The sequence below is a fragment of the Tachyglossus aculeatus genome, chromosome 7 (genome assembly GCF_015852505.1).
Source record: "Tachyglossus aculeatus isolate mTacAcu1 chromosome 7, mTacAcu1.pri, whole genome shotgun sequence".
In the NCBI taxonomy this organism is placed as follows: domain Eukaryota; kingdom Metazoa; phylum Chordata; class Mammalia; order Monotremata; family Tachyglossidae; genus Tachyglossus; species Tachyglossus aculeatus.
In genome coordinates, this window is record NC_052072.1 from 23,384,286 (window position 1) to 23,404,537 (window position 20,252).

At 49.5% G+C, this 20,252-nt stretch overlaps 1 protein-coding gene across 3 annotated transcripts in view; it reads right to left on the minus strand.

Moving 5' to 3' along the window:
- The window catches only part of PFKFB2 (6-phosphofructo-2-kinase/fructose-2,6-biphosphatase 2), a 37,800-nt gene that overhangs the window by 4,553 nt on the left and 12,995 nt on the right, over positions 1-20,252 (minus strand). Inside the window, exons 8-15 of one of the 3 annotated variants that reach the window (XM_038748699.1) lie at positions 19,374-19,498; positions 15,308-15,515; positions 12,002-12,148; positions 10,854-10,958; positions 8,905-9,034; positions 6,913-6,975; positions 6,470-6,534; positions 4,233-5,839 (exon numbers count right to left, since the gene is read on the minus strand). In XM_038748699.1, the coding sequence (XP_038604627.1) occupies positions 5,573-5,839; positions 6,470-6,534; positions 6,913-6,975; positions 8,905-9,034; positions 10,854-10,958; positions 12,002-12,148; positions 15,308-15,515; positions 19,374-19,498 (1,110 nt within the window). In that variant the 3' untranslated portion in view covers positions 4,233-5,572. Of the gene's footprint in view, positions 1-4,232; positions 5,845-6,469; positions 6,535-6,912; positions 6,976-8,904; positions 9,035-10,853; positions 10,959-12,001; positions 12,149-15,307; positions 15,516-19,373; positions 19,499-20,252 lie in introns of those variants that run through there. The other 2 variants (XM_038748700.1, XM_038748702.1) reach the window with 2 other exon arrangements.

Genomic DNA, 20,252 nt, shown 5'->3' on the forward strand with positions numbered 1-20,252 from the left:
AGGGCTTAACAGACACCATTAAAAAAAAAAAGACAACTGGGGATGTGTTACTCCACCTAGCTAGACAGTAAGCTCCTTGAGGACAGGGATCATGTCTACTAACTCTAGTGTACTCTCCCCAAGCGTTTAGCTCAGTGTTCTGCAAGGAGTATGCAATCAATAAATGAGCGATAGGGCTGCTTCACGGAGCTCCTTGAAGGCAAAAACGCATTGGAGGGGTAGGCTCCTTAAGGGCAGGGATGGCATCTTGTACAACATTTATTGTACATTCTCAAGTGCTGAGTGCCTCAATCAATGCTAATTATTGATTGGTTTCTGTTCTCCTTCAGGGGCCAAGTGCCCCCACAAGGTGTAAAGGACGGGCCTTGGAGTCAGAAGGTCATGGGTTCTAATCCTGGCTCCACCACTTGTCTCCTGTGTGACTTTAGACAGTCACTTCACTTCTCTGAGCTCAGTTACCTCAACTATAAAGTGGGGAGCCCCATGTGGGACAGGGACTGCGTCCAACCCAATTTGTTTGTATCCACCCCAGCACTTAGTACAGTGCCTGGCACATATTAAGCACTTAGCAAATACCATAATTATTATTATTATTAATGTGACTGACAGGGATAGGTCCAACAAGCAGGAATGGAGGTGGAGGGCTGCCAGTCCTGGCAAGCTTTCTTTCCCAGAAACCACCCTCAGTGGTGCCAGTACACAACTAATAGATCATATCTATCAACTCCGTTGTATTGTGCTCTCCTAAACTCTCTGCACACATTAAGCGTTCAATAAATACCATTAATGGTTTGGGCAGCTGTGTTCTCAGTGTCCTGACAAGGCCTTTCTCAGTCCTGTTCTAGCAGGATTGTGGTGCCTGAACTGGGGGCACGAGGGCAGGGGATGGGGAGAGGGGATAAGGGACCCTCTCAAACTACTCTGCCTTGGTCAAGGTGCCATCTGAGTATAATGGGGGCTCACGGTCTCTATCTTCTCCCTCTGGGAAAGGGGTACCAAGAAGGAGTACTTAAAAAAAAATTAATGTGAACTCAAGATCTTCTCAAACCCTAAGGTGGGAGAATGCTTTGTTTAGTTTTTTGGAAAGGGGCTCTTATGTGACTGTTTTTCCAAAATAACTCAGTTCTAGGAGAATAGGAAACCGTATAGGGTTTCCAGGGTAAGGTATGGGTGGGAAGGAGAGGTAAGAAAAATCAACAGAACAGATGACTAGGAGAAAACTGAAATGACTATGACTCTTCCGGCTATAGAGATGACGATGGCAATTTACAGAATCATGAAAGCCGTGGACAGGTCAAACATAGAATGGCTAATAGTCCGTTAGACTGTAAGCTTCTTGAGGGCAGAGATCATGTCTACCAACTCTATTATATTGTACTCTCTCTAGCACTTACAAACACTCAATAAATACCCACCGAACCCCACAATAATAAGGGGATGGGCCCCCACTGAACCTACCACCTTCCAGTTTTAAAGAAAGACAAGAGGAAACTTTTCTTCAGCAGTGAGTGCTAAACATAAGGAATGGGTCACCACAGGAAGGCATACAGTTGGTTCAGGAGGGGAAGACGACAAATTCCTGGACAACAGCCCAAAATGGGCTCTTTGAGAAAAACTTTGGGTAGTAGAGGGCCAAGGTAAGATTTTCTGTTGTTGTTGTAGTTGTGGGTTTTTTAATGGTATTTGTTAAGGGCTTACTATGTGCCAGGCACTGCAATAAGCGCTGGAGTTGATACAAGATAATCAGGTTAGCCATAGTCCACGTTCCACGTCTTAATCTCCATTTTACTGGTAACTGAGATGCTTAGTGACTTGCCCAAGGTCACACAGCAGACAAGGGACAGACGAGGGATAACAGCCCAGGTCCCCACACTTCCAGGCCTGTGGTTCTATCCGTTAGGCCATGCTGCTTCCCAGACAGAACATCCCTAACTATGCAAGGGGCTGCCCAGGATGACAGTTATCTAACAGCCTGTCAGCAGCAGCATGGAAGGCAGGGGCTGGGCGATGGGTCCGACCCAATAACAGTACTGCACATACTCTCAGTGGCATGGCCCTTCAGAACGGGGCTGGAGTAGGAGGAGGCTCTGGAGGAGCAGGAGAGAGGACATGTCCCCTGTGGCTCAAGGGCCAGGAAAGCTGGGCCGCAAGCCAGAGGCAGCAGTTTCGTGGCAACGCTCCAGACTCAGGGTTGACCACAAGCCAGTGGATCTCGGTGCCTTTCCAAAGTGCCCCTTTCACCAAAGCCAGGGAAAATAGGCTGGCGCCTCCTCTCCGCCTCTGGCCTGGATCGCCCACACTTATGCCAGGGCTCTCCTCAGAACAGAGCTCCTCGGTCCCCTTCCTGAAACACGGCCCCTCAAAATCTCTTCTCTTCCTGAGGGGAGAGCTCCCAGGCTAGCAGAGTCACACCCCTTGACATTCCCGGAAACAAACAGCAGGTTTAGGTCTGCCTCCCCTGCTAGAGTGTAAGCTCCCTGTGGACAGGGAAAGTGTCACTTTGTTGTTCTGTACTTTCCAAGGGTCTAGAAACAGTGCACCGCATTGAATGTATAGTCACAAAACGCTACTGCTATTACTTCCACCTTAGGACAAGACATCCTTGGCCAGCTAGGATGTCCTTCCATCTTCAGCCCATCTGAGCACAGGGGGAAGGGCCCAAGGGGAGAGGCACTCATCTCCCTGGCCCACAGGAGAAGGGCACAAACCCAGAGACATGAGGCCTGGCGGCAGCAATGGTCCCACTGCCTAAGCCTTCCACTCCGACACTTCCAGTGCCAATTCTCAGCCGGCACCTCCCTTTGAGGAGCTAGAAACGCTTTGCCGACACGATCCACTGAGGCCTTTGACCAATGAGAGGGGAGCTGAGGTGGTCCTCCCCGTTTTATAGAGGAGGAAACTGAGGTCCAGAGGGGTTCGGTGACTTGCCTTTTAGACTGTGAGCCCACTGTTGGGTAGGGACTGTCTCTATGTGTTGCCAACTTGTACTTCCCAAGCGCTTAGTAAGTGCTCTGCACACAGTAAGCGCTCAATAAATACGATTGATTGATTGCCCAAGATTTTCCACTCAGTGCAAAAATGGCAGAGCTGCAACTGGAATACAGGTGCTGTATCCCTTAGGCCACACTACCTCAAGTGCTCAGTCGACCAACCAGCAGTCCTCTGGGATATCCTTGTCACCTACTTGGTCCTTGCCATGGAGCCTCCGCCCACCAGCCCTCCTGCTGCCTGACTAAAAACCCCGGAAAAGACCGAGAGGTTCTTTCCCCTGGTCACTCATTGATAAACATTTCCTACCTGAGACTGCAAAGACAGACAGAAGTAGCACAGGGGTTTGGCCAAAAAGTCCCCCCAACCCTACCTTCTTCCCTTCCCCACAACACCTGCATATATATTTGTATAGATTACTCTATTTTACTTGTACATATTTACTATTCTATTTATTTTGTTAATGATGTGCATATAGCTTTAATTCTATTTGTTCTGAGGATTTTGACACCTGTCTACATGTTTTGTTTTGCTGTCTGTCTCCCCCCTCTAGACTGTGAGCCCGTTGTTGGGTAGGGACCGTCTCTATACGTTGTCGACTTGTACTTCCCAAGTGCCTAGTCCAGTGCTCTGCACACAGTAAGTGCTCAATAAATACGATTGAATGAATGAACAAAAGGAGGCAACAGCAGAGACCAAGGCATTTGGGAGGGTAAAATGTCTCAGAAACAGCTGCTCCTTGAGACCCAGAGTACCTGCACTGGAAATTGAAGTCCTGAGGGCTGGGGGGGACCAGGTTCTCTCCCCCTGATTCCCTGGGACCTCTTTGCCTTTAGAATTGTTTCTTGTTTGGAGGGATGGTCTGGAATTGGCCGGCCTGGCTCCGAGGCCACTACTCACCTACCACCCAGCCCAAACACTTCACGCCTCTAATGCCAACCTACTTCCTGTACCTCAATCTCGTCTAGCTCGCCTCCAACCCCTTGCCCACATCCTTCTTCAGGCCTGGCATTCCCTCCCTCTTCATAAACAACAAACCTCCACTCTCCCCACCTTCAAAGCCCTCCTAAAAATCGTACCTCCTCCAAGAGGCCTTCCCCAACTAATTCCTCATTTCCCCCATTCCCTCTCCCTTCTTAATTACCTATGTATTTACATCTCTATCCTTTTAAGCACTTATTATTCACTCCACCCTCAGCCCCACGGCACTTATGTTCATAGCCATAATTTACTTTAATGTCTGCTTCCTTCTGTAGACTGTAGGCTCCTTGTGGGTACGTAACCACCAACTCTGCTGTACTGTACTCTTCCAAGTACATAGTATGCTCTCGATAACGATTTTTGATTGATTACTGACCACACATCTTCCAGGGTTAGAATCCTGGGCTGGAAAATACCTGCTACAACTGTCCCTGATTGATTTTTGCAATGCAACATATGCATTAGTTTACTAAATAAATGATTTTAATCAACACTCCAGGAAAACACTGATCCCAGGATTTACTGAGAAGAATCCGGAAACCTTGACTAATGGGGTTAAACGCCCGTAAGCCTGTCTTCTACGCGGCCAGGATCCCAGATTCCACACCACACCCTCCTCTCCTGCCCCACACAATGGGGACACTGGAAATACGTGGAAGCTCGTGAATCTGGTTGTATCCCGGTGAGATTGCCAGCCGGGAAACCGCTGTTGGTGCCCCACTGGCGAAGGCCCCGGGAGCTAACAGGATCAGAGACGTTGCCCAGCAACGAAGGGCTAAGGGGCTGAGGCCCACTGCTGGGTTACCTCAACAATGGCTTCCCACAGACTGACACATAAAACTCATTTTCCCCCCCAACAGAAGAAATAAAACGGGATTGAGAGTAAGGTCAAGGGCGTATCCCAGCTCTGCAGACTCTATCCATGCAAAGGTTTCAGAACGATGGGAAGTGGGGGCTAGCCTGCCAGGTCTCCACCTTAGGAAAGGGGGTGGATGGCAACTCTGACCACTTTTACCCCATTGTCCAGCCCAAGCCCCCGAGCTGGAACCCACATGACTCCAGGCTAGACTGTGAGTTTGTTTGGGCAGAAATGTGTCCATTTATCGTTGGATTGTACTCTCCCAAGCACTTAGTACAGGGCTGTTCATGCAGTAAGCACTCAATAAATACGATCAACTGACTGAATGACTGTTTTCTTAGACCCCGTGGCTTCCGAGCATCAGCCGTCAAGGGGAAAGGAGAGGAAATGTGAAGCAACAAGCTAAACAGAGCAAGAAATGACCAAGGGAAGTTAGGGGAAAAGGAAAAGCGGGGTGTACACACCACCTACACACACACACAAATATAGTGTCAAGAAATGGAGAGAGAAACCAAGTGTTTGGGAAATGCTTCTCAGAACCATTTCAACTCTACTCCAGCTGCATAAAATAGCTTCCCAGGTCAGGAAGCTATTTCTCCATCTCTTCCAGAGTTCCCAAGCCCCAGCCCGTTTTGGCTAGAAGAGGCTGTGAGCTTGGGCAGATTTGGGCATGGTTCAAGCAGCTGATTTAGAAACACATGGCCCCATGCTCGGAAACAGAATGAACAGGCGGGCAGAGGGGTGTTACGTGATTCGTGTCAGGGGAAGGAACGGAAGAGGGGGGTTGGGGGAAGGGGACGGGGGAGGCAGGGGGGTTACACCACCGGAATGCTGACTTGGGTCTTCGGCTGGTCGGCCCCTTCTTGAGGGTCCAGAGAACGGAGCGGGCTGAAGGGCTTGAGGGGCCGGCTGCCGACGCTGTAATTGCGTGGGCGTTTTATTGATTCCGAACTGGACAGCGGCGTAAAGCTGTTCCTTCTCATCCTTACAGGGGTTTGGTTCTTGGGGCAGCTGTTCTGATTGGAAACGGAGGGACATCACAGTGCATGAAAGCTGGGCCCGGATGGGGAGAGGGGCCCCAAAAGGTCAAATGCCCATAACCTCACTGCCCCTCCACCCCTCCCTGCCCTGCAGGGCTCTCAGATACACCTGTCCCGCAGGGATCCAGGTCAGGCTCACAACACCCCTGGGAGATGAGCACCTCCCTGCTTTTCTCTGGGCCTCAATACTTCCCTCTGGAAAATGGGCAGAACCGCCTATGAGCACTTTCAGCCAGGAGACATCAACAGGGATGGGATCCAGGTGGCCGCTGCCACTCTGCCCTGATAAGCAGGAAAGCTGATCTGACCCGGACGGAAATGCCCCTCTGAGTTCGGATTCTTCCTTGACTTAAACCGGGATTTTGGAAATCTACTCTCTTGCTCCAAACCAGAGACCAGAGCCACGAAAAACCAGTACCGGCGTCTAACGCGTCCACGGCCAAGCAGCGGATAAGTGACCTCAGCCCTCCAATCCGATTAGCATCAGAGTCGCGGGGTGGACTTGGTGGGCCGAGCGGCCCAGTTGCCCGGGGATCCAGCCCTAGCGCTGCTCAGAAACCCCGGGCTCAAGGACAAGATTTCCTAGAGGAAGAAGACTTACGGTTGGTTTGTCACGATGAGTGTTCACAGCCTCCACGTTCAGCTTAATCACCTCCACTTTGCAGCCTGCCGGAGAGAGGTGACCAGAGGAGAGGCCCTTAGCGAGGGTGACTCTGGGAGGTCCTGACCCTGACCTCAAGGGCTGGCTCTCCCCTGAGCACAGGGCCACTTCTGATTTCTGTTTCTCTTTTACCAAAAAGATGGGACAGAATTTCCCCATGCAATCTGGGGGTAAAAATCTAGACTTCTAGACCGTGAGCCCACTGTTGGGTAGGGACTGTCTCTATATGTTGCCAACTTGTACTTCCCAAGCACTTAGTACAGTGCTCTGCACACAGTAAGCACTCAATAAATACGATCGATTGATTGATTGATTAAAAATCCAAATATTCCCAGTCCTCTCCCTCCCCACCAACAGCACCCAGGTCCAGAGCGGATAAATACCATAGGCCACGGGGGTCAGTTTGAAGATGGCGTGGAGTGGGCAATGCAGGTAGGGCAGTTCATCTGAAAGCAGAGAAGCAGAGTTACCATCTTTCTAAAGACAGTGGGAGGGGTCAAAGAAACTCTTGGGAAAATAATAATAATTATAGTACTTGTTATGCCTTTACGAAGTGCCAAGCACTGTTCTAAATCTTGGGTAGACATAAGTTAATCAGGTTGAAAACAGTCCCTGTCCCACATGGGGCTCCCACTCTTAATCCCCATTTTGTGATGAGGAAACTGAGGCCCAGAGAAGTGAAGTGTCTTCACTTCAAGGTCACAGACCAGACATGTGGCGGGGATGGGATTAGGACCCAGGTCCCTCTGACTCCTAGGTCCAACGGTGGGCTGGGGAATCATGTGGCTTCTCCCTTCCCAGCCCAGCTTGCCCCATTCATTCATTCATTCATTCATTCAATTGTATTATTGAGTGCTGTGTGCACAGCACTGTACTAAGCGCTTGGGAAGTACAAGTCGGCAACACAGTAGTAGGAGGAGTAATAGTAGTAGTAATAGCAATAGTATTTATTAAACAACTACGGTGTATAGAGCTCTGTACTAAGCACTGGGGAAAAAATACACAAGTGAGAGTCAGACATGATCCCTGGCCCTCCAGGGGCTCACAATCTTAGAATAAAACACAAGGATGATAAGGATGAGGTGGTTAAAAAAAAAGAGGAAATCTGCATGTGGGTCATATTTCCTTTAACTCCTCAAATGTTCTTTTTGCAGGCCTTATAGGCCATAGGTAGAGAAACAAATGAGAGGGTTTTTTTTTTTTTTGGCATGAACCATATTACTCCTTGTCCCTCTTATACACTGAATACACTGACTCTGCAGGTCTTGAAAAGTTTAGGTAAGAGTACTTAAAGTCTGGAGATTATTTTGCATGAGGCAAATTTCTCCTTTTTCACCTCAAATATTCTCCTTGGAGGCCTGGGTGACCTTAGGTAAATACAAGCAGGATATTCTTTTTGCATCAAGCCAATTTCTCCCTTTCCAGCTCCTATATTTTGTCTTCAGGTCCTGAAGACCTGTGGTGGACAAATTAATGGGATAATTTTGGCAAGAAGCATGTTTCTCCTTTTGCACTTCAAATATTCCTTTTTTCAGGCACTGAAGACCTGGGGTAGTGACCCCACCACGGATCCCCCCGCAATCACTCTCAAAGGCCTGGGAACTCCAGAAACTGGAAGCCTGGGAGGCAGGTGGGGGAGGGAGCCTTGACCATCCCCATCTTTGGGCCCCACAGGAAGGAGAATTGGGGCCCAGGAAGCTCCTTTTCAGAGCTTGCAGTCAGAGAGAGACTCAGGAGAGGGACAGCAATAGCCCCTTAATTTTAACTTCAACAATAATTGTGGTATTTGTCATGTGCTTACTATGTGTCAAGTGCTGCGCTGAGCACCGGGGTAGATATATTCAGATCAGACCTCACACTCTAAGCGAGAAGGAGAACAGGTATTGAATCAATACAGGTGAGAATACTGAGACACAGGGAAGTGACTTGCCCAGGGTCATTCGGCAAGTAAGGGGCAGAGCAGGGGTGAAAACCTAGTTTTCCTGACTTCCAGTTCTCTGCCCTTTCCAGTGTCTATCATCCCATTTCATCATTCCTCCCTCCACTCACTTATGCCCCTGCTCCATCCACACCCCGCCTTTCCAAGGGCCTTTGAGACCTCCCCTTCTCTCCTGGCCAGAGGGAGGGAGGTGTAGGGGGAAACTGTCAAACAACAGGCCGGGAACAGACCGTCCATTTCCCATTCTCGCCCAGCTGAGCCCTTTCAATCCGACACGCGCCCGACCAGACGGGGCCAGGGCTGCAGGTCTAGGCTGGGAGCGGGGCTGCCAGGAAGCTGGGGCCGCGTCCTGAGGAATGTTTCTGAAGCCGGCCCTGGAGATGTCCCCGTCCCCTGCGCCCATTGGTAACCGCCCCTTCCCCTCCCGCTCTGGCACCTGCACCCTTGTCGAGAAAGTAGGCCAGGAGGCAGCGCATGACGGCCTGATGGGAGATGACCAGCACGTTGCCCTGGCGTTCCAGCTCCATGATGACCGGCTCCAGCCGCTGCACCAGATCTTGGTATGACTAGAAAAGGAAGGGAAGAAAAGGACAGGGCAGGGCTGATCAAGGCTGGCTCCGGGCCTCCTTCCAGTCAGCTGGCCAGCCGCCACGACTCCACATTCGGCCCTCCCCTCCCCACCCCACAGAGGCCCCGTATTGTCTGTCGGTCTTGAGGGATGGGAAATGGAGGGCGAGAAGGGAGGGAAGCGCATTTCCCAGGAAAATTGCATTCTCAGAGATCCCTCTAGAAAAGGATTCAAACCGGAGACACGGGGCAAGGAATGAAGGTTCCACCTTGCTCCGTTTTTTTCCACCGCGGTTGGGTCTTTGTGCGTCACTGACCCATGGGGCTTAAGCTCCAGCGGCGACGGCGAAACCTGCCTCGAAAAGAGCCTCTTGTGTCTAATCACCCGTAGTAATTAAAATTTCCACCAGGCGAGGGTGCAGAAATGAGGATGGGATGTAATTGGGCTTCTTAGTGGAAAGCAGCACATTAGAACAAAAACAAATGTGAACGGAGCAGTGACATTCTGTTGTTTATTTAAGGTATTAGTGCTTACTATGTGTCAGGCACTGTACTGTATGCTGGGGTAGATACGTAGCCCAGGTTCCATGTGGAGCTCACTGTCATAATCCCCATAGTACAGATGAGGTAAGTGAGGCACAGAGAAGTTAAGTGACTTGCCCAAGGTCACACAGCAGACAAACTGCAACTTCAGTTGGAGGGGTAAAGTCACATTACAACTCTAACTCATGTCTGCTAATTCTGTTGTACTGTACTCTCCTAAGTGCTTAGTATAGTGCTCTGAACATAGTAAGCACTCAATAAATACGATTAATTGAAATGCCTCCCAGAGAATAGTATTACTGATGGCATTTGTTAAGCGCTTACTATGTGCAAAGCACTGTTCTAAGCGCTGGGGAGGTTACAAGGTGATCAGATTGTCCCACGGGGGGCTCACAAGAAACTTCTTGTAATAATAACGATAATAATGATGGCATTTATCAAGAGCTTACTATGTGCAAAGCACTGTTCGAAGTGCTGGGGAGGTTACAGGGTGATCAGGTTGTCCCATGAGGGGCTCACAGTCTTAACCCCATTTTACAGATGAGGTAGCTGAGGCACAGAGAAGTTAAGTGACTTGCCCAAAGTCACACAGCTGACAATTGGCGGAGCCGGGATTTGAACCCATGACCTCTGACTCCAAAGCCCGTGCTCTTTCCACTGAGCCACGCTTCTTCTCTGTAGGGCAGGGATAATGTCTTCCAACTTTAATGTAGTGTTTTCCAGTGCTCTGCACATTCATTAATTTATTCAATTGTATTTATTGAGCGCTTACTATGTGCAGAGCACTGTACTAAGCGCTTGGGAAGTATAAACTGGCAACATATAGAGACGGTCCCTACCTAGCAATGGGCTCACAGTCTAGAAGCAGAAAACACTCAAATATTATTGTGGGCAGGGAACATGTCAACCAGCTCTGTTATGTTATACTCTCCCAAGTGGCTAGTACAGTGCTCAGCACACTGTAAGTGCTCAATAAATATGACTAATTGATTGATTGACTCAGGGACAGTCAGTCCTGGGTGCTCTTTAAAATTCCTGGAGACCCTTTTACACATCCCATCTGGAGGCAGAGACAGATACATTGACCTTCCAAGACTAACGAGCCTATGGAAGCTGATCCACTGCCCATGAGATGATAAGCAAATCCTCAGAAAAGTCTGACCAGAAGCCTAAGCGCTTCTGTTGGACATGGCCAGCTGAGGTTTAAAGACCCAGAATTCCCATTCCGACTCTCTGCAGGGTCATGGCGGGACCGGACCCCACACGACTTCTCACCTCCCCGCCGGGATAACGATAGAGGTATTTCTCTTGATCCCGCAGAGCGAACTCCTCTGGGAACTGCTTGGCGATGTCCTCATAGGTCATCTCCTCGCACACCCCCTGCAGAGATTTGGGGTTGCAGGAGGTCAACGGCCTCCCCACCACCAGCCCAGCGCAGCTCCCAGGACCACCACTCATCTTAGCCCATTTGGCAAAAAATGCTCTCCAGCTTTATTTCTCCACCTTACCTATACCTTCCCACCTCCCCTTGCTGTTACAAATTTTGGCTCCTGGAGGAGAATCCCTGACTTCCCCCGACCACAATTTCCCCCAAGGGAGACCCCGAGCCAGGAGAGGAAAGAAAACGAAAATGAGGAAAAGAAGGAAAGTGCCAAATACTGTAGTTAGTCTGAACACCCCGGCGGAGGGACACTTGGGAATTAAGTAAGCCCTTCCCCAAACATAGTCAAGAGTTAGCAGGTGAGGAGAACAAACTGCTGCAGGAAACAGCAATTAAATCCCGTCTTCTGTGGAACCAAACTTGACCTCTGACCTGCCATGGAGCAAGCTTCACTTGGGCTAGGAATTCACTGCATGATGACCTCAAAGGAGCTGCAAGTGAGTTTTTTGATCTCCCATTCCTTCCACAACTTCACCTTCCCCGTTTCCACCTCCTACTTTTTTGTGTGGTATTTGCTAAGCACTTACTATGTGTTAGGGACCATACTACATGCAGCGGTAAATACAAGCTCATCAGGTTGGACATAGGGGGCTCAAAGTCTTCATATCCATTTTACAGATGAGGTAACAGGCGCAGAGAAGTTCATTCATTCATTCAATCGTATTTATTGAGCGCTTACTGTGTGCAGAGCACTGTACTAAGCGCTAGGGAAGTACAAATTGGCAACATAAAGAGACGGTCCCTACCCAACAGCAGGCTCACAGTCTAAAAGTGACATGTATAAGGTCACACAGCAAGCGAGTCTCGGGGCCAGAACTAGAACCCGGGTCCTTCTGAATCCCAGACCGATGCTCTATCCATTAGGCCACACTGTATCTCAGGTCACTTCTTCTTCCCCCCCACCTCCCACAGCGACCCCCTTCCTGTTGTCTCTCTACTCACTGGACTTTCAGAATAGGGAGGGTCCCCACCCCCTACTCACGGCATCAATTTCGTTCAGGATCTTCCACTGCTCATAGGTGACGCCCAGAGACTCGGCAGTCTGGATGGTTCTCTTCAGCTGGCTTGTCCACACTTTCAGGTCAGCGATCTCCTGCTCCTCTAGGAACTTCCGCAAGGCCTGGGCAAACTGTGGGGGACAGACAGGGAGGGAGGGGCCCTGTCAGTTGACCAGATTTTGGCAGGCTCTAAGGGACGTGGATGGCGTGAAAGGGCAGGAAAGGAAAATAGAGAAAGAAGAAAAAGGTGGGGGTTAGGGTCAGATGGGGTCAGAAGTCAGAGAAAGGACAGAAGAAAAAGGAGATCACACCCAAACTCCTGCAGGACAGATACACACCTATTTCCCTCCCAGCCACCCTGAAAAAAAAACACACCAAAAAAAACAAACCATGAAAAAAAACCAAAAACAGTCTATTCTGCAGGGCATTCACTGTGGACCAGGGCAGAGGGGCAGAACATCTGTGGGTATAGCTTGGGCATGGCTGAGGCAGTTGAAGGTGGGCACTTGGGGGCTGGTAATCTGAATAATAATCACAGTGATATTTGTTAAACGCGTACTCTCTGCCAACTACTGTGCTTTAGAAGGAAGGCGCATGGTGTAGTGGAAGAGGGCCAGTTTGGAAGCTGGAAAACCCGGGCTTGAGTCCAAAGCTCCATCCCCTGCCTGCCCTGTGACATGGGCAAGCTACTTAACCTCTTGATACCTCGGGTTCCTCATCTGCAAAATGGGGATAACAATCCCTACTTTTCCAGCTACCTCACAGGGTTGTTGAGAGGTCAAAAATGAGAGGAGTCACGTGAGCGCACATTGGGAATAAAGTGCTACATGAATAAAGGTATTATTATCCAATTAATTCAGGCCAAGCAGAGTCCCTGTTCCACAAGGGGCTCATGGTCTAGGAAGGAGTAGCGTTATTTTATCCCTATTTTACAGAGGAGAAAACTGAGGCCTATAGAGGTTAGGTGATTTGCCCAAGGTCAACCAGCAGAAAAATGGAATAGTTATAATGATGGTATTTGTAAAGCATTTACTATGTGCTAGACACTGTACTAAGCACTGGGGTGGATACAAGCAAATCAGGTTGGACACAGTCCCTGTCATCCATTCATTCAATCGCATTTATTGAGTGCTTACTGTGTGCAGAACACTGTACTAAGTGCTCGGGACGTACAATTTGGCAACAGATAGAGACAATCCCTACCCAACAACGGGCTCACAGTCTCCAGGTGGGGCTGACAGTCTGAAGCCCCATTTTATTCTTTGATTCAATTGCATTTATTGAGCGCTTACCTGTATGCAGAGCACTGTATTAAGTGCTTCAGAAAGTACAATATAACAGAGTTGGTAGACACCTTCCCTGCCCACAGTGAGTTTACAGTCTAGATGATTCAATCCCATTGCAGACATCTCACTGAAACCAAGCTCTGCCAACATACTGAGATCTAATCCTGGCTCTACCACTTGTTTGCCGTGTGACCTTGGGTAAGCGACTGAACGTCTCTGTGCCTCAGTTTTCACAACTATAAAATGGGGATTTGATACCTGCTCTCCCTCCTCCTTAGCCTGTGAGCTCCATACAGAAGAGGGAATGGGTTGGACCTGATTACCCTGTCTCAACCCAGCGCTTAATACAGTGTTTGGCACGTAGTACAGGCTTTACAAATACCACAATTATTATTATGACTACCAAAGCTGAGATCCTCTCCCCCTTCCTCAGACGAAAGCCGGACTCTTAACTGGTCCTGTCCACCTTTGGTGAGGGGACTTCATTGCCCCTAATGCAGGACAAGGCCCAGTGAGGGAGCAAGAAGTTGGACAACAGTTGTTGTCATGAAGACTGCAATGGGAAGGAAATTAGTCTAGAATGCAAAGGCTAGGAGACGGAAGTTCAAGGGACCAGCTGCTTTCCGAGGGAAAGCGTGTCATTTCTCTCCTGGAGAAAATGGTCACTATTACAATTATAATATATTGATATATAATAATAATAATGATGGTACTTGTTAAGTGCTTACTATGTGCAAAGCACTGTTCTAAGCGCTGGGGAGTTACAAGGTGATCAGGCTGCCCCACGGAGGGCTCACAGTTTTAATCCCCTTTACAGATGAGGTAACTGAGGCCCAGAGAAGTTAAGTGACTTGCCCCAAGTCACCCAGCTGACAGTTGGTCGAGCCGGGATTTGAACCCATGACTTCTGACTCCAAAGCCCAGGCTCTTTCCACTGAGCCACGCTGCTTCTAATATTATATTAGTAATAATAAGTGTGGTACTTGGGTTTTTTATGGCTTTTGTAAGTGCTCACTATGTGCCAAGACTGTAGTAAACGCTGGGGTAGAGACAGGACAAGTCCATGTTCCACTTGTGGCTCACAGTCTAAGAAGGAGGGGGTTCCGGTACTGAATCCCCATTTTACCAGTGAGGAAACTGAGGTCCAGAGAAATTGACTGATTCGTTCATTCAGTTGTATTTAGTCATTCAGTTGAATTTACTGAGTGCTTACTGTGTGCAGAGCGCTGTACTAAGCGCTTGGGAGAGTACGATATAACAATAAACAGACACATTCCCTGCCAACAATGAGCTTCCAGTCTACAGGCAAAAACTCCTCACCCTCGGCATCAAGGCTGTCCATCACCTCGCCCCCTCCTACCTCACCTCCCTCCTCTCCTTCTACAGCCCAGCCCGCACCCTCTGCTCCTCTGCCGCTAATCTCCTCACCGTGCCTCCTTCTCACCTGTCCCGCCGTCGACCCCCGGCCCACGTCCTCCCCCTGGCCTGGAATGCCCTCCCTCGGCACATCCGCCAAGCTAGCTCTCTTCCTCCCTTCAAAGCCCTACTGAGAGCTCATCTCCTCCAGGAAGCCTTCCCACACTGAGCCCCCTCCTTCCTCTCCTCCTCCCCATCCCCCCGCCTTACCTCCTTCCCCTCCCCACAGCACCTGTATATATGTATATATGTTTGCACGTATTTATTACTCTATTTATTTGTACATATTTATTCTATTTATTTTGTTAATATGTTTTGGTTTGTTGTCTGTCTCCCCCTTCTAGGCTGTGAGCCCGCTGTTGGGTAGGGACCGTCTCTATATGTTGCCAACTTGTACTTCCCAAGTGCTTAGTACAGTGCTCTGCACACAGTAAGTGCTCAATAAATACGACTGAATGAATGAACAGAGGGCAAGCAACTCGCCCAAGGTGACCCAGCAGACAGGAGGTGGATCGGGATTAGAACCCAGGTCCCCTGACTCCTAAATCAGGGGTCCTTCCACTAGGCCGAGCCGCTAGGCCCACGCACCTGCTTCCCCCGAGGCGAGAGGCCGGAGTCGCCCCCGATCTTGCCCGAGAGGTTGAACTGGCTCTCCCCGTGGCGGCACAGGTAGATAGTGCGCGGCTGCACGTGGATGTTCATGAGGTAATAGACGATCTTGCTCTGGATGTAATCCTGCACCCGGTTCACCAGGAACCGCTGCCCCACGTTCATGACCTTGATGAAGGACAGGTCCCTGTGGGGCAGCCACAGAAAACCCTTCGTTAGCTCCAAGGCTGGCAAACATCCCGTCAATCCTATTTATTGAGCGCTTACTTTTTGCAAAGCACTGGATTAAGCACTTGGGAAGAGTACGAAATAACAACGGACACATTCCCCACCCGCCGCTGTGCTCCTCCCATGCCAATGCCTCTGGACCTCTGGCCTCATCTATCCCCCCAGTGACCCCTCGCCCTCAGCCTCCCTCTGACCTGGAACTCCCTCCCCCTTCATATCTATCAAGCTGTTGCCAACTTGTACTTCCCAAGCGCTTAGTACAGTGCTCTGCACACAGTAAGCGCTCAATAAATACTACTGAATGAATGAATGAATGAATCTATCAGACCGTCACTCTCCCCACCTTTAAAGGCCCCCTAAAATCACATCTCCTCCCAGAGGCCTTCCATAACTAAGCCCTCAGGTTCTAATCCCAGCCCCACCACTTGTCTGCTCCGTGACCTTGGGCAAGTCACTTCATTTCTCTGTGCCTCAGTTCCCTCATCTGTAAAATGGGGATTAAGACTGTGAGCCCCATATGGGATGACCTGATGACCTTGTATCTGCCCCAGTGCTCAGAACGGTGCTTGGCACACAGTAAGCGTTTACAACTACCATTATAATAATTATCATTAACTTCTCTGTGCCTCTGTTACCTCATCTGTAAAATGGGGATCGAGACTGTGAGCCCCCCACGGGACAGAGACTGTGACCAACCTGATTAACTTGTATCCATCCCAGCCTTAGTGCAGTGCCTGGCACATAGTAAGCACTTAAACACCGTAATTATTATTGTCTTCATTATTATTTATTACTCCTCCTTCCTTCTGTATCACAGACTTGGATCTGTTTCCTTTAAACACTTGATATTCACTCCACTCTCAGCCCCAGAGCACTTACATACACATCTGTAATTCATTTTAGTGTCTGTCTCTTCCTCTAGACTGTAAGCTCCTGGTGAACAGAAAACACTTCTACCAACTCTGCTGTACTCTCCCACGTGTTTAGTACAGTGCTCTGCACACAGTAAGTGCTCGATAAAGATCATTAATTAACTGATTGATTTCCTTAGGCACTAGGGAGAGGTGCAAGCTTTGTTGGGGAGGTGGAGGTAGGAAAGGGAGGCAGAGCGGATGGAACTAGCGTCCTTCTTCCTCCGTCTCCCCCCGCTCGCAGAAATTGTCCCCCACAAAGTGAGGGCCTTGGGTGAGGAGCAGGGTGAGGAAGGGCAGAGAAAAGGGATCTGAAGCAGACTCCTCCATGGCTGCCGCCTTAATCGCTTCCGCTGACTACCCCGGGGTCTCCGACCAGAAGTCCGAGTGTGGAGCCAGCCAAATGCCATTCCCGTGCTCGAACTCACCTCCGCCTGCTCCGAGCTGGCCATCCTGCTACCACTAGGGCTCAGGTTTGCCGCGGCTGCAGCTAGGGCCAAATCAATTGTGTTTACTGAGCACTTACTTTGTGCAGAGCACTGTACAAAGCTCTTGGGAGATCACAATACAACAAAGCTGGTAGACGCATCCCCTGCCCGCGACGAGTTTACAGTCTAGAGAGCCGAGGTGGATTTTTGGAGTTCCACTGGCTGTCATGGGAGGGCAGGGTTGCCAACCAGGCTTCAATTCTGGCAGCTGCAGCATCAGTGCACTGATGCTCTGGGGAAGCAGCGTGGCGCAGTGGAAAGAGCCCGGGCTTTGGAGTCAGAGGTCATGGGTTCAAATTCCGGCTCCGCCAGTTGTTAGCTGTGTGACTTTGGGCAAGTTACTTAACTTCTCTGTGCCTCAGTTCCCTCATCTGTAAAATGGGGATTAAGACTGTGAGCCCCACGTGGGACAACCTGATCACCTTGTAACCTTCCCAGCGCTTAGAACAGTGCTTTGCACATAGTAAGCGCTTAATAAATGCCATTATTCAAGCGCTTAGTACAGTGCTCTGCACATAGTAAGTGCTCAATAAATACGATTGTTGTTGATGCTCACCACCACCAAGGCACTTGAGAGCATCGATAGATTTTTATGGGCTTCCCAGAAACTACTGATAGCTTCTATGTTGCCAACTTGTACTTCCCAAGCACTTGGTACAGTGCTCTGCACACAGTAAGCGCTCAATAAATACAATTGATTGATTGATTCTACTATCACCCACCCTGCACAGTTCGCTCCTCTAAAACCTCGATCTCATCTACCTCACCGCCGACCTCTCACGCACATTCTGCCTCTGGCCTGGAACGCCCATCCTCCTCATCTATGACAGACAATTACTCTCCCCACCTTCAAAGCCTTATTGAAGGCCCATCTCCTCCAAGAGGCCTTCCTTGACTAAGCCCTCCTTTCATCTTCCCCCACTCCCTTCTGTGTCACCCTTACTTGCTCCCTTCATTCATCCCCCCACCCCCCGCAGCCCCACAGGATTTACGAACGTATCTGCAATTTATTTCTGAATATTAATGTCTGTCTCCCTCTCTGGACTGTAAGCTCATTATGGGCAGGGAATGCGTCTGTTATATTGTTACAGTGAACTCTCCCAAGCACTTAGTACAATGTTCTGCACACAGTAAGCGCTCAATAAATACAACTGACTGACCGACCGTCCGGGGTCCTGTGGATGGTTGGTGCCACAGTTTCAACGCTGCAGGCACAGCTCCTCCAGTGCCTCTGGCAGTGGCTCGACTACATAAATTCCCAGACAGTTGCCACCTCCTCGGGGTGGCACAACAGCAGGACAAATTTCAGGATTTTTCTGCACGATGAAGGACTCTGCATAATCCAGGGCCTTACAGCTGATTCCAAGACTTCTCCGTGTGGAAGATGGGAGAGGTAAATGCCCAAACCGCCTGGGTATTACAGAACGTGTTCCCCAGAGTGTGAGCCGCTCGCTGCCTCCCTATCCCGCCCACCCTATCTCCTTCCCCTCCCCACAGCACCTGTATATATGTTTGTACAGATTTACTGCTCTATTTACTTGTACATATTTACTATTCTATTTATTTTATTAATGATGTGTCTATAGCTATAATTCTATTTATTCTGATGGTATTAACACCTGTCTACTTGTTTTGTTTTGTTGTCTGTCTCCCCCTTCTAGACTGTGAGCCTGTTGTTGTGTAGGGACCGTCTCTATATGTTGCCAACTTATACTTCCCAAGCACTTAGTACAGTGCTCTGCACACAGTAAGCGCCCAATAAATACAACTGAATGAATGAAATCACGGTAGCACCTACCATCACCGCTAGGTCTGGGCTGAGGGACTGTTTTGCAACATTCAAAGAGTAAAGACCACAGTTCGTGATCAGGCAGAACCCACCAACCTTGTAGTCTCCCAAGTGCTTAATACAGTGCTCTGCACACAGTAAATACTCAATAAATACCACACTGACTAACAAAGGAACAACTCCCATTTCCTCTACCCTAAATGTCACAGACGGGACATCTAATTGACCCTGTGAATCAAGGAGTGGCTTAAGGGGGTGGGATGATGATAATAATAATAGTAATGGCATTTATTAAGTGCTTACTATGTACAAAGCACTGTTCTAAGCGCTGGGGAGGTTACAATAATAATAATAATGTTGGTATTTGTTAAGCGCTTATTATGTGCAAAGCACTGTTCTAAGCGCTGGAAGGTGATCAGGTTGTCCCACTGGGGACTCACAGTCTTCATCCCCATTTTACAGATGAGGTAACTGAGGCCCAGAGAAGCTAAGTGACTTGCCCAAAGTCACACAGCTGACAATTGGCAGAGCCAGGATTTGAACCCATGACCTCTCACTCCAAAGCCTTTGGGTGGTCCCAAAGGCTTCCCCATTCCCCGCCAGGCCCAGTGGGACCCCACATGTCTTACTTGTCATAGTTGTCGGGGTCAAGGGGCTGGTAGGTGACCTTGTAGCACTCAATCCTCTTCAGGAAATCTTCCATCACATTCTCCCGGTTCCTCTCGGGGTAGTCGGGGCTGGACACCTTCACTTCCTAAGGGGGTGGGAGTTGCATTATAGCTGGGGGGGAGGGGGTTGAGGAAAGGGGTGTGCCTCATGGAAACCACCCCCACCCTTTGAACCAGCAGCCTTCCTCCCCGCACCCTTCACCGTCCAGCAAGGAGTCTCCTCCAAGAGGCCTTCCCTGACTAAGCCCTCATTTCCTCTTCTCCCACTCCCTTCCTCTTCCTTCCAGCCCCGCAGCACACATGTACATTTCTGTAATTTATATTAATGTCTGTCTCCCCGCCTCTACACTGTAAGCTTGCTGTGGGCAGGTACTATGTGTTTATTGTTATAGTGTACTCTGTACCGTGCTCTGCACACAGTAAGTGCTCAACAAACACGACTGAATGAATAAGTCTGCTCCTGGCAGCAGGGACAAGGAGCAGAGGTTGGCAGGAGACAGGGAAGACAGTAAATTCCCTTCAGCTGCGCCCTGCCCCCATTTCTGACACCTTTTCTTGAAAATACGGTTGCATACAAAGGTCAGACCCCTGGCTTTTATTGCGGTTGTGCTCAGAGCAGAACAAACCAGTCTCCATTGGCCCAGCCCAAGTGGCAGAATGCCCTCTGGATCCCTAATAATAGTGGCAGCTTGGCACAGTGGATAGAGTTGCCTCATCTGTGGAATGGATATTGAGACCGTGAGCCCCACGTGGGACAACCTGATCACCTTGTAACCGCCCAAGCGCTTATAACAGTGCTCGGCACATAGTAACCGCTTAATACATGCCATTCTTATTCTT